Source organism: Schistocerca gregaria, chromosome X (assembly GCF_023897955.1).
Source record: "Schistocerca gregaria isolate iqSchGreg1 chromosome X, iqSchGreg1.2, whole genome shotgun sequence".
Lineage (NCBI taxonomy): Eukaryota > Metazoa > Arthropoda > Insecta > Orthoptera > Acrididae > Schistocerca > Schistocerca gregaria.
Window position 1 is genome coordinate 685,998,264 of NC_064931.1, and position 14,595 is coordinate 686,012,858.

At 39.8% G+C, this 14,595-nt stretch overlaps 1 protein-coding gene across 3 annotated transcripts in view; it reads left to right on the forward strand.

Moving 5' to 3' along the window:
- Positions 1–14,595, forward strand: part of LOC126299513 (protein FAM102A) — a 409,085-nt gene that overhangs the window by 352,794 nt on the left and 41,696 nt on the right. For all 3 annotated transcript variants that reach the window (XM_049991476.1, XM_049991475.1, XM_049991474.1), the window contains exon 5: positions 1,490–1,706. In XM_049991476.1, the coding sequence (XP_049847433.1) occupies positions 1,490–1,706 (217 nt within the window). The remainder of the gene's footprint in view (positions 1–1,489; positions 1,707–14,595) is intronic.

Sequence of the window (14,595 nt, forward strand, 5' to 3'; positions counted from 1 at the left end):
AATGTGGTTCAATGCACCCTCTGCCAGGCACTTAAATGTGATTTGCAGGGTATCCATGTAGATGCAGTGTTACTAAATCATGTTAACTGAATTCCGGGGTGGTTTTCCGTATGTGGATGCAACTGATTATTCCAAAACTCTTCTGTTCAGTTACAAATATATGCACATACAAAATGTGATCAGTAGCCCATGATTACAGAATTATATGACTCACAAAAAGATAGTGGCCATATGGCCATGAATGGACATACACAGCAGCAGACTGGGGCAAGCTGACCATGAAAATGGAAAGAGGATCATCTATACATCAGAGACAGAAGCAGCTTCTATGCCTTAGTGGTATAAACTTTAGATAAATTATGACTTATTATGGCACTGACCTTGCACATTGTCACCATAAGGCTTGGCATGATATCAAAAGTGTGTAGAATGAAACAATGGCTGTGTAGACAAATGATGATAGGATATACCCGTGTAGATGATTTTTCCGAATCCTTGTTATTTTCCCTTTATAATCAAAGTATTTTCAGTTGTGCAATTTGTTTTAATTACAGAATGGGGCAATAAAGTAAGTAGCACAATAGTGTTGAATTTGAGAATGGTATTCAAATTACCATCTGGTAATTCTAATTTAAGTTTTATGTGATAAAAATGACATACCTAATTTGCTTCATCACCTTGCCTCTTTTGGAGATGTTTACAACCTCATCATTGACAGGATAGCAAACCCAAATCTTCCTCTGCTTTTCTTTAAACTGATGAGCATAATGATAATGAAAGATAACTTGTGAAAATAGTTTTTCCACTGTGGATTATGACACCAAGATGTGCTCTTACAATGCAATTGTTTAGTGCTTAGAATTATGTGTATCACTACTCTAAACTAATCTAAAAATAAATGTAAAATTTTTAAGGCATCATATGACTAGAAAACAGTAACTTAATCACAATATTGGACATGAATTATTTGACAAAATTCAAGTGGTTAGGTGGTTTTTTCCCATTTTTACATGTGTGAATTCTGTCATTGTATCTATGTGAAACGTGTGGTTTTATCAACCAAATAAGAACTTGGTAGACTATGTTATTTGGTGTTTCTTTGTACTTATGACTGTATTTTTTGGGTCTACTAACTGATTCTCTTGGGAAATATTTGTGCTCATAACACCATTTTTCGTGTGAATAAATAATTCAAATTTTGAGAATATATATTATGGCTTTTCTGAAATCTTATTTCAGAAAACATCTCCTGAGTTAAATTGTTTTATAATAGTATGAGAGATGGAGGAGGGGAATCGGCAGTGGTAGTGTTGCCTGCTGCCACAAATGAATGACGGAATAATGCAGTCACTCATTTGTTCTTTCTGGTTCCATGTAGTGTATTGGTAACTTAATGTGTCACTTACTTACATTAAGCAGATGTTGTGACTCCACATATAAATAGGTTTTCACAGTGTGTGAAAAGGTTGTGTTCATCTTTTCTTTGCAGAACTGATATCAGGAGCGGGGCAGGGTGCTACAGAACCTCAGGAACTACCAGAGGGTACAGTATCAGTAGCACCTGAAGTTGATGAAACTCATGAATTGGGTCATTCACGAAACTCTTCCAATACGAGCCAAATGAGTCGTGCCTCGGGATACAGCTCTCTAAATAGCCAGTCCCAACACAGTAGACAAAGCAGTTCTGGTGACTCGGGACACATACGGTATGTGTAATGTTTAGTGAGTAGTACTGATTGTGCTCAGTCATATTTGAGTGAATCAGTAATATTTGAGTTACCAGTAGGAATATGTGTTACGTGTACTACATGCATAAGAGTGCTGTGTGTATTTACTTCACACTTAGAATTACAAATAGCCTTCATATTTTTCATATATGATCTGTAGACGAGAAGTGATGGATGCTTTCCCTAAGAAAAGCATATCTAATTCAATAATAAGTTTGTGCTAATCTTTATCTGATACTAGTAGCTAAGTTTTTGTATTAAATTTGGAATAAATATATACACAAATGATGTGGAGCTGATACCACGTTTGATCTAGATGGCGATAGCTGCTCCTAAAAATAGAAATCTTGCATTTGAACATAATATTGCAACTTGAGAATACTGTCCCTATGAATTTTGCTAAGCTTCTGTTTATGCCTGATCTTGCATTTCTTTCATTGTTATTTGATCCTTTTTAACAATTAAAGTAACATTTTGCTGCTAGTGGCCTACATTATATCAAGAAAATGACTCTTACTGATAGTCCCATAAGGGAACTTCATAAGGAACAGTAAAGAATTTTTGTGCTTATTTACAAACATGAAGCATTAATATACCAACATTTGCTTTAGCAGAGGTTGGAAGAAGTTACTTTGTTTGTGGGTTGGAGAAATGATAGGGAGTGGGGTAAGGGGAGGGGGAGGGGAGATGGGATAGGAATTTAAGACCATAAGCAGATAATCATTTGTGCGTTAAATGGTGGTAGACAGAAGATACTGTAAAACACGTATTTTACAAGTATATATATTGACTCGTCAGACTAGGTTATTGGTGGCTGCATCAGTGTATTGCACTGATCTTCCAAGTTGTGTATTGTTCTCAGTTGATAATTCTCAAGATTCTGCAGTTTGTGTATCATGTAGACTCAAATGTAGTGTAGCACCATCTGAAGATTCACTTAAGGCTCAACACTGCACTCATTACTGGGGCCATATAATATATAGTGGGAGGGGGCGGGGGAAGAAAATTTATAGTTGAGGTTACTAATCTGTAGTAGTGTTGTGACATTGGGCTAGGTGATACAGGTTTTAATCGTGCTACAGATCATAATTTTCATCACCAATATTTGACTGTCAAGTAGAGGAATGGTTGTAGGCCACAGTTCATGATCACCATGCTGTGTACCGGTGTCTTCTACTAAACCTTTCCACTAAGTCTCATGTAGGGAACACATGCAACACTGTTGACTGTCTGTCCGATGGATTGGGAAGCTGAGCATACCTCCTTTTTTTTCTTTCACCACCACCACCAACACCAACACCACCCACCAGAGAAGACGGATCCACTTTTTATGTTGTATATGTCAAAACCCTACAGATGACAAAATGAACAACGGCACATTCATCCTTACTTTTGAGGATGATTCACTTACAGAAAAGGTAAAAATCATTTGTTAGTGCTGCAATGTGAAGAAGCTGTACTTTCCACCCCAACACGGTGCTTTACTGCCAATGCTTTGGGCATGTATCTTCCTGGTGTACAAATGACCCAGTTTATGTAGACTGTGGCCAACCCCTCGGAAAAATATGAGTGATTATCTTTAGTCTCAATGGTATTGGCCTATTCCACTACTGTGGCCAGGTCATCAGCAGTACCTGGTGTATTTACTCCCTCATTGTTGACATCTGATAGTTACACAAATAAACTTGACCAAGAGGGCAGTAGGCTGTACCCTGTTATGGATCCTGCAATACCAGCTTCGGAAACCACTCCCTCCACTTGGCCACATGAGCAAAATCCTCCACTGGTATCTGTCAGTGACAGGGCTCTCTCTCTCTCTCTCTCTCTCTCTCTCTCTCTCTCTCTCTCTCTCTCTCTCTCTCTCTCTCTCTCTCTCTCTCCCCAGTAATCCACAACTCAAAGTTAAGACACAAGCCAGTGGTTGAAGAAGCCATGGACTGTGGGTCCTAGGGCTGTCCACTCTTCTCCCGTTTGTACAGTAGTTAAGCCCTCACGAGAATCTTGACTGCCACTATTTGCATTCAGGAGGACACTGGTTCAGACCTGCATCTGGCCATCTTGATTTAGGTTTTGTGAGATAGCCCTAAGTTGCTTAAGGCTTTTCCTTGAAAGGCTGATTTCTTTTCTCATCGTTTTTTTATTTGAATTTGTGCTCTATCTCTAGTAACCTCATCGTAGACAGGACATTAAACACTAATCTTCCTTCCTTTTTGAAAAATGTTGTGAAAATGAAGAAGGATAAGAAGAAGAAGAAGAAATTTCAGGAGAGAGTAACTATGATGACACTGGTGGTACCAGATTCTCCCATGCTGTCTGACTCCAAACTGATGTTTGTTGATGATGATCCACTCCCACTGGTCACAGATAGCGATTCAGGGCAGGGATCTGTCTCCTTTCGCTCTTCACTCCTAACCAGGATAGCTTCAACATGAAGATCCAGTGGAACTGCATAAATGCACTAGACTGGAGACCATACCCCAACTCTTTGAGGTTGCCATACATTGTTGAAATCATACTGGCCTGGAAAGTGCATCTGGAGAGTTCTGACATCAACAGATGTTGTCCGTGAACCCTCCTGTACTATGTTGGAAGCATTAGCAGTGCAAGGGCAAACGACCCAGTGATCACCATTTGTAAAATTTATTTACCCCTAGGCAGGGCACTTACTTGTCTTGAGATGACCACCTTAATACAATAACTCCCTGCCCGCCACTTTTTTTTTACACGTAGGACGTTCAGAGTGCATCACCTCCTCTGGGGGACTGCCATTTCATGTGATAGAGGCCTTCTGATTGAGCAGCTTCTTTCTGATCTTGATCTGTCTATTCCCAATGATAGTACTGCTGCTCACTTAAGTTCCATACATGGCACCTTTTTGACCTTACGATCTTTTCCCCCAATCTCGTGGCTTCGCCACAATAGTTGCTAATTAATGATCTTTGTGACAGTGACCACTTTTTGGTGATCCTTTCACTTCCGTGTCACTGCCTGTTGGATCAGTTACCATGTTGGGCTCTTAAATGGGCCAACTGGCAATTGTATTCCGTTGCTGTCTTCTTTACCACATTTCTGTTAGAAAGTACTAATGAGTATGCGGGAAACATCTCCAATGTGCTCACCTATGTCCCTGGGACTGCTGTTCCCTTTCTATAGGCCGCCTCCATTTTTGGCCAGTACCATGGTGGACCAAAGATATTGTGACAACTATTAAAAATTATCAAAGGATCCTGCAATACCTCAAGTGATCTCCTCCAGAGGTAGTGCTGAGGCTCACTATTTAAACACAGTAAGAAGTAATGTGGGAGTGCTACGTCTCCTCTTTGAAAAGGAGTATCTCTTCATACCAGGTGTGGGCCAAGCTGCATAGTCTTCTGGGCTGTCAAATATCAACAAATGTTCCAGATCTCTTCCTTCATTGTGATGTTTGTACCAATGTGTCATTTTTTACTGATCATCTTGACTCATTTTGCGACAGCATCAGCATTTTGTCCTTACCCGACTATCTTTCAAATGAATAAGAAAAGAGCTGAAGATATTGCCCTATCCATCACCCCCTCCATCACACTGAATTACATAATGAACCTTTCACCAACTGGGAGCTGCTTCAGGCTCTTGACTCGCTACACAGTATGGCCCCAGGCCATGATTTGATTCATAATCAGATGATCCAACATCCGAATGTGACTCTCAGGCTCCATCTGCTCTCATAGTCTTCAACGATATGTGGATAGGAGGTGTATTACCTTGAACTGGAGAGATAGTGTCACCATCCCAACCTTGTTTCAGACAAAAACACAATGTCCACCAAAAGCTATGAACTGAGTAGCCTCAGCAACGTTATCTACAAACTGCTTGAAAGGATGGTAGGCCAGTGAATATACTGTGTTTTTAATTCACAGGATCTTTTGTCCCCATATCAGTGTAGTTTGAATGGGATCATCCATAACTGACCATCTGGTTAGGTTGGAAACAGAAATCCAACAGGGTTTCTCTAAATGGCAGCACCTCATTGCGACTAGTGATGTTTATTCATAAGTGCTTATTCCACTGGTTGTTTCAGTTTACAGTTTGTAGCTACTCAGCTCCTCACGAATTGAAGACAATGGTGTCCCGCAGGGTTCCATGCTGAGTGTTACTCTTTGCCTCGTTGCCATCGGAGGCTAGTGACCTTAGGACCACTGGTCACCCTCATTCTGTATATTGACGACTTTCACATTTGGTATAGCTGCTAACTGTTTCCCTGGCAGAACTCTTATTTCCAAGGTATCATCTATGGGGTCGCATCTTGGACCTCCTTCCATTACTTCCAGTTCTCCCCCATTAAAATGTGAGTCACTGTAGCATGGTACATGTTGATGCAGAAATCTGCTAGGGTACATAGCACTTGTTCATTGTTGTACAGCCCCAATTTTTGGAACTCCTTTTTAAAGGTAAAAAAAATGGCTGCCCGTATTTGTCAGTTAAAGACTAGCTGCATGTAAATCTTTAATGCTCTCTTCTTCCTTGGCACTCATCCTGATCGGTCTGTGGCTTTCAGGTTTATGGTTGAGCAGCAACTTCAGCTTTGAAATTATTAGACCTAGTCCATCATATGGAGTAAGACACATCACTGGCGCCCTTCAAACAAATCCCATAGACATTCTCCTTGCTGAAGCAGGGATCTTCCCTCTTCAGTTTTGACAGTACCGACTCTCACTCACACAATCTCCATCCAATAATTTACTAATCATCCAATGTATCAAATTCTTGTGTGCAAGGGTTCTGACACTCTGGTAACCACTGTTGGATGGGATTGCCAGTTGGAAAGTACCCTGAGGCTTTCTGCTGGGACCTCCACCTAAGTCCCTTGAAATGAGCAATATATTTCAAGGAACTAAAGTTTGTTACACACTTGACCTTCCAGCATCTGTTCCTCTCAGCTCTTCAGGAGTGTCAGGGTGCTGTCATACCTTAGTGATGGATCTTGCTGAGAACACGAAAAAGTTGCAATCCTACATAAGGTCAGGAAGTAGGTCGGAGGCTCCTATCCACATACTTGTAAACCAGTCCAGTTTGGTGTAGCAGTATAAGAGAGCAAAAGGAAAGATGAAGTATTAAATTTTGTGTTTAAAAATATCATTCACATAGGAGGATCATACAGACATATCATTGATTGCCGTCACACACACTCTTTTGTGGAGGACATAGAAAAAAGTCTCTGGAGTTGAAAACAAGTAAGTTGCCATGTCTGGACAGAATGCCAGTTTGGTTTTACAGAGAATATTGTGTGTCATTGACCCTTTAATTAGCTTGCATTTATCGTGAATCTCTTGTCCAGCAGAAAGTTCCAAGTGACTGGAAAAAAGTGCAGGTGACTTCTGTATATAAGAAGGATAAAAGAACAGACCTGCATAGCTGCAGACCAGTATCCTTACCATTGGCTGGCTGCAGAAGTTTGAGCATATTCTAAGTTTAAATGTAATAAATTTTCTTGACACAGAACTACTTCCGTCTGTAAATCAGCACAGATTTAGAAACCATCACTCGTGTGAAACTCGGCTTGCCCTTTTCTCACATGATATCCTGTGAACCACAGGTGAAGGGCAACAGGTAGATTCCAGGTTCCTAGATCTCCAAAAAGCGCTTGACAATGTGAGCCACTGCAGTGTTCATCAGAGACAAAGGCAACATAAGGAGTGTGTGATGCAATTGTGATAGGAATTCTTATGTACAAAAATGACCTGACAGATAGGGTGAGCAGCAGTCTATAACTGTTTGCTAATAATGTTGTAGTATATGGGAAAGTACCATCTTAGAGTGACTGCATGAAGATACAGGATGACTTAGACAGAATGTGTATCTGATGGGATGAATAGCAGCTTGCAGTAAACATGGATGAAAGTAAGTTGATGTAGATGAGTGGGAAAAAATCTTGTAATGTTCAGAAATAGTATTAATGGTGTGCTGCTTGACACATACACATTGATTAAATACCTATGTGTAATTCTGAAAAAACTACAAAATGGAATGAGCATGTAGAGATGATAGTTGAGATGATGAAAGGGTAGCTTCAGTTTATTGAGAGAATTCTAGGACATGTAGCTCATCTGTAAAGGAGACTCATTCTTGAGCACTGGTAGTGTGTTTGGGATCCCAACCAGGTCATATTTGAGAAAACAGTGAGGTAATTCAGACAAGCTGCTAAATTTGTTGCTGGCAGGTTTGATCACCACACAAATGTTTTGGAAATGCTTCATGAAATCAAGTAGGAATCCCTGGGGGAAGATGACTCTCTTTTCGTGAAACACTATTGAGAAAACATAGAGAATTGGTATTTGTTATTAACCACACTACTGCTACCATAACAGAAGGACCTTGGAAAAAAAGGCAGGTCAGATAAATTATGGCCTCTGTGGAGGCATGTACCCAGTCGTTTTTCCCACACTTCCAGAGAGGGAATAACTAGTAGTAGTACAGGGTACACTGTGCCTTGTTGCTTGTGGAGCATGTATGTAGATCTTGATTCAGATTTACACTGATGTTTCTAAGATAATCCATCGGTCAGGAACAACATTTGTTGCCAGGAATGTGTGGTGTTTTTATGACAGGTCTAGTAGCCATTAGTAGAGATGTACATTTTATTAAACAGACCTCTGTTGACCATGTTAAATCTGTAGTGACTTAGTGAGCAGTCTCCAGACTACTGATTGATGTTACCCTTCTATCGCTTTGATAGCTGCTATTCATGACATCTTTCTGACTTTAGTTATATTGCCTGCTCATCTCTCTCTCTCTCTCTCTCTCTCTCTCTCTCTCTCTCTCTCTCTCTCTCTCTCTCTCTCTCTGTGTGTGTGTGTGTGTGTGTGTGTGTGTGTGTGTGTGTGTGTGTGTGTGTGTGTGTGTGTTGTGAGTTGTGTGGGTATGCCAGGGAATACACTGGCTGACTGTTCAGCCACAGAAGCAATTACTCACTGAACATTCACTCTGATGATTCCAGTTGTGGGTATTTTGGTACAAACAAGATGACACCTCACTCAAAGATAGAAAACCATCTGTTGGGCTACTGTTCGCTCCGATGACCCCTACATTATCGAGAAGACTACTGCTGCACAGTGCTTCTCCTTCCATTCAGCGTGTAGGAACCCCCCCTCTGGTTTTACCTTCACACTGGTCATACTAGTTGAAACTATAGTTATATTTTATGTAATGAACCACTCCACACGGTGGTTGCACCGAGCAACATGGTGCAGTTGTAAGCAAAACTTAGCACACTGGACTACTGGACTCGCATTTGCGGAGAGAATGGTTCAAATGTGTGTCCAACCATCCTGATTTAGGTTATCTGCTATATTTGTTAATGTCTCCAGGAAAGTGCCGGGATGGTTCTGTAGAAAGACAACAGCCAATTTCCTTCCCCACCCTTGAAAAAATTCATGCTTGTTTTCCATCTCTAATGACGTTGATGACTTCCTTCCTTCCTTCCTTCCTTCCTTCCTTCCTTCCTTCCTTCCTTCAACACTTCGAGACTATACTAGACCAGCAGTGCAGTGGCTGTGAAGGGTTGGATCCTGTCACATGCAGAGCCAGTGGGACATTTGCCTGTCCACTGCCATCTACTGACTGGATTATTTGTTTCACTTTGTTTTTATTGTCAGTATATCAGATGCCCATTACATTTATAGCTTTGTCACTTTTACTGTAGGAATTTTCTGGCTAGAATGCATTCTGTTCTCCATAATTCTCTTCAGCCTTAGGTGGGTTGGTGGGGCTCGGATGCAGGTGGCATTTTTCTCGCCACAGATGAGCCATGGGAAACATCTCATCTGCTCTGACCTACATAGATATACTTGCCAAACTCGTATATCTTCACTTTTCTTTAAATTATTTCTCAGCTCAAGCATCAATATCGGTTTCAGTACCTTAATCTTACGTATCCTACATTCTTTTCTTAATTTAATCAAATTTCTGGCTGACATCACTAACTACAGATGAACTACCTCTTAACTGAAGGACTGGTGACCTTGCTATTAGTCCCTTAACCACCAACCAACTTAAACACTTGACTTGCAAGAGAACAAAGTGCTTTCAACTATCAAGGCCTGCATCAGACTGTAAGCATCATAACATAAGTAGAGAAAAATAAGCTGAAAATTATAATTGTTTTGTCATAAAAAAGTGGGTCTGCTGTATTTGCCATTTTTTTAACAGTAGACTTTAAATCATGGTAGATGATACAATGGCTGCATATTTGAGAGTTTCAGTACGTAGCTGAATGTGGCTGAAAAACTGTTACAGCATCATCCAGCAGGTTTTTGAATCTGAAGTATATTCCGATGCGTGTGCTTTGACATGTACAAAAGTCATGTTTCGCTATAAGTGGCCACAACTGGATAATATATTTATTATAATAGATTATTAAAGTGAAAGTAAATTAATTGTACTGTGAGCCATTGCAGTCATTGTGTCTGCTACACATAGAATGTAAGAGTGTGTAAAATAATAATACAATAAAGTATTAAACCCATTGCTTTTATTCAGCGCTATGGACATCAGCAACTGCTTGGAAAATGGTAAGTTATTTGTGTCACATTCAGATGTGAGGCAGATAACAAATTCTTGTGTGAAGTGTTGAAGTGTGTTCGATAAAATTATGTGTCCCATACAGGATAATTTGAATGTTACCTTACTCATAATATGCAGAATGCTTGTTTTATGTAGCTGATGTGAGAGATTTTGCACTTATTTAGGTTCAGAAAGCATCTACTGTAAATGTATATTTTGACTCACATCATTTGATTGTGTGGTAGATATTGAACCCTGCTGAAAAATGAAAATGTGAATGTGCAATGTTTACTTTTTGTCAAGAATTTTGGGAATGTTTGCTAAAAATTCTTCACCCTCTTCCTGTCCAATTTATTTATTTTATTCTACAGTGCATCTCCCTTCTCCCCAAATAAATGATCAGTTTTTGCTGTGAAATAATATAATTTCATTATTTTAAAAATGTCTCTATGTTGGTGTGCTTCATTCGCAACAGGCAGGCATGCCATCATTGTGATTGTTTTTATTGACTGTATTTCTTATTTCAATATTGTTCACTTTCCACACAATACAAGGCAATATGTTTTGAAACTACTTACATTTATAAGAGGTTATGAAGTGGGTACATTCTCATTACATACAATTATCTTAAAGTGCACTGTCATTGTATGCTGAGTAGATGTGTATTGAATAATGTGCCAGAGTGATAAGGAACAGATATTTGATTCCCAAAAAACCTGATTTAAGACCCTCTCTGACTGCTGTGATTTAGGTTTGCTAAGATATCCTTAAATCACTCAACTAAATTTTATCACAGTACCTTCAAAGTGAGTAGTGCTGATTGCGCCCACTATGCTTGTCCAATGTAAACTGTATTTGATTGATGGTGATTTAGCAATTTACAGATTATTGAGTCCAACCAAATTGTTTGTGTGGTGTTTGTCTCCTAAATAGGCATAATGCATGCTATTCCTCCTTTCCTCCTCTTCCGTAAAAATATTTTATTTTAGCCTTTTTTTTAAAAAAAAAATAGATTCCATAAAAACCACATGTACAACAATATAATTGACATGATTGTAGAAAAATAATTCACACTAGCTAAATCAGGGGACTTAAGACATCTTAAAAGTAGATTTCAAAGGCTGTCAGATGTGACATCTTCCTATCATCACAAGACATTGAAAATTTGGTGGCAGATACTAAGTAGTATGTGTTTCAAGGATAGTGGAATATCTGTACCATGTAGCTTTGTGAAGAGAAGTTAACATATTAGACATCTCAGACACATGGATCACTTTCATCATGATTTTGGACGTGTCATACTATTACATTTTAAGAACAAAAAACGTGAATCATACACATCAGTCATTTGCTATTTACAGAGCTAGTGTGACAGGGATCAGGCATGTAGCCATCCATGGTCTTTTAATAGGAAACATTCCAGCATTTTCCTGAAGTAAATTAGATAAACTGTGGCTTTGTCCAGAAGCTTGGCAAGTTGTTGTTATTTTCTATGTGACTGTCTGCTGCCTAGAACCTCTTCGATTTTGCTAGTAATAAACTACTCTCATATATGTCATTGTACTGCAGCCTTGATTTTCTATACAGAAGGAATATATTTAAATACTGAAACTTCCTGGCAGATTAAAACTGTGTACTGGACCAAGACTCAAAATCAGGATTTTTACCTTTTGTGGGGAAGTACTATAGCAACTGAGCTACCCAAACACAACTCATGACATGTTCTCGCAGCGTTATTTCCAACAGTATCATTTCCCCTATCTTCCAAATTTCACAGAAGTTCTCCCGTGAAACTTGCAAGGCTAGCACACCTGGAAGATTGAATATTGCAATAGAGCACTTGCCTGTGATAGGCAGAGGTTCTGAGTTTCAGTTTCAATCCAGCACACAGTTGCCAGGACCTTCTGTATCAGCACACACTCTGCTGCATAGTGAAAATTTCATTCTGAAAATATTTCAATATTATTTTGCTCTGACCTTGAAATTCGTAGCCAAATCTTTGGTGAAAGAAACAAGCTAGCTAGTAGCAGACAATTGTATTAGATTTAGAGGCAATATAGCTTCTGGTCTCTCTGTGAATGTATTTTGTAGATTTTTGAATTATGGTCACAACTAGAGGCAACAGCCTTAGTGCATTGGATACACTGGTTCCTGTCAGATCACTGAAGTTAAACGCTGTCGGGCGTGGTTGGCACTTGGATGGGTCACCATTCAGCCTACCATATGCTTTCGCCATTTTTCGGGGTGTGCTCAGCCTCATGATGCCAATTGAGGAGCTACTCGACCAAATAGTAGGGGCTTCGGTCAAAGAAAACAATTATAACAACCAGTAGAGTGGTGTGCTGACCACACGCCCTTCCTATTTGAATCCTCAGCTGAGGACGACACAATAGTCGGATGGTCCAGTTGTGACCTGATGGCGGAGTTCTCACAACTACAGATAGTGCCCAGTAAATAAACTTGCATATCCCAGAATGAAAGGAGGTAAGAGAGAGAACAGCAATAGCAAAGGTGTGACGGCAAGTCAAGAGTTACCTATTGATGTTCAGTCATTAGAGCAGTTTTCCATGAAAGGCAAAGGATTCAAGTTAGTCCTTACATGGCACACATTTTTAACTTGCCAGAAAGTTTCATACTCGTACACTGAAGAGCCAAACAAACTGGTACCCTTGCCTAATACTGTTTAGGGCTCCCGCAAGCATGCAGAAGTGCCACAACATGATGTGGCATGAACTTGACTAATGTATGAAGTAGTGCTTGAGGGAATTGCACCATGGATCCTTCATGGCTGTCTGTAAATCTGTAAGAGTACGAGGGAGTGGGGATATCTTCTGCAACAGTAAGTTGCAAGGCATTCCAGGTATGATCAATAATGTTCATGTTTGGGGAGATTGGTGGCCAGCAGAAGTGTTTAAACTCGAAAGAGTGTTCCTGGAGCCACTCTGTAGCAATTGCCCAAGTCTGTTGGAATTCACAATGTGCATGAATGGATGCAGGTGATCAGACAGGATGCTTATGTATGTGTCACCTGTCAGTCATATCTAGACACACCATTACAGAGCCTCCACCAACTTGAAAAGTACCTTGCTGACTTGCAGGGTCCCTGGATTCATGAGGTGGTCTCCATACCTGTACACATCAATCCACTCGATACAATTTGAAATGAGACTAGTCTGACCAGGCAACATGTTTCCAGTCATCAGCAGTCTAATCTCAGTGTTGATGGGCCCAAGCAAGGCATAAAGCTTTGTGTTGTGCAGTCATCAAGAGCAAACGAGGGGACTTTCAGCTCCGAAAGCCATATCAATGATGTTTAGGTGAATGGTTCACACGCTGACACTTGCTGATGGCCCAGCACTGAAGTTTGCAGCAATTTTTGGAGGAGTTTCTCTTCAGCGAATCTCTTCAGTCATCATTGGTCCCATTGTTGCAGGATATTTTTCCGGTTGCATTGATGTTGGAGATTTGATGTTTTACCAGATTTCTGATATTCATAGTACACTTGCGACATGGTCATAAGGGAAAAGAAATATATTTCATCGCTACCTCAGAGATGCTGTGCCCCATCATTTGTGCGCTGACTATAACACCACATTGAAACTCACTTAAATCTTGATAACCTGTCATTGTAGCAGCAGTAACTGATCTAACAACTGCACCAGACACTTGCTGTCTTAAATAGTCATTGCCGACCGCAGCGCCGTATTCTGCCTGTTTTCATATCTCTGTATTTGAATACGCATGCCTATACCAGTTTCCTTGTTACTTCAGAATATATGCTGTGACAGGAGATTTTTGGAGGACTTGAACAGTCAGAGATTTGTATAAGAGTGTGTTGTCTTTGTGGAAAAGAGGTACCTTCTTTGGAAGATGCAGATGTTTGCTCTTGGAGACTTACTCTGTGCGTGTCACACCATGAGAATTCTTGTAACTGGTTGCCATGATTTTTCCTGCAGATTGCACCTTTGTAATGTCCATATAATTTTTCACTCTTTGTCAATACTGTTTTGACATGTAACAATCAATCCATACTTCATTTACTGATATGAAATGTGTGAAAATTACTGAAATTTCATTTAAAGAAATCTGCAGTTCCTATAGCACTGTTGATTTGTATTTATTTGTCAGCAACAGTTAATGGTTGAAAGCTTTTTCATAGCTAAAAAAATTCGGTGAACAGGTAGTACATATAGTTTGTGAAAACCTTTACAAAGCACTAAGATTCTTTACCTTCAGTTAGTGTCGAGTGTAATATTGACAATATAGTGCTGAAAATTTGCAATTGTATAGCTCTTTAACCTTCCTCAAATCATCATCATCTTAGTCT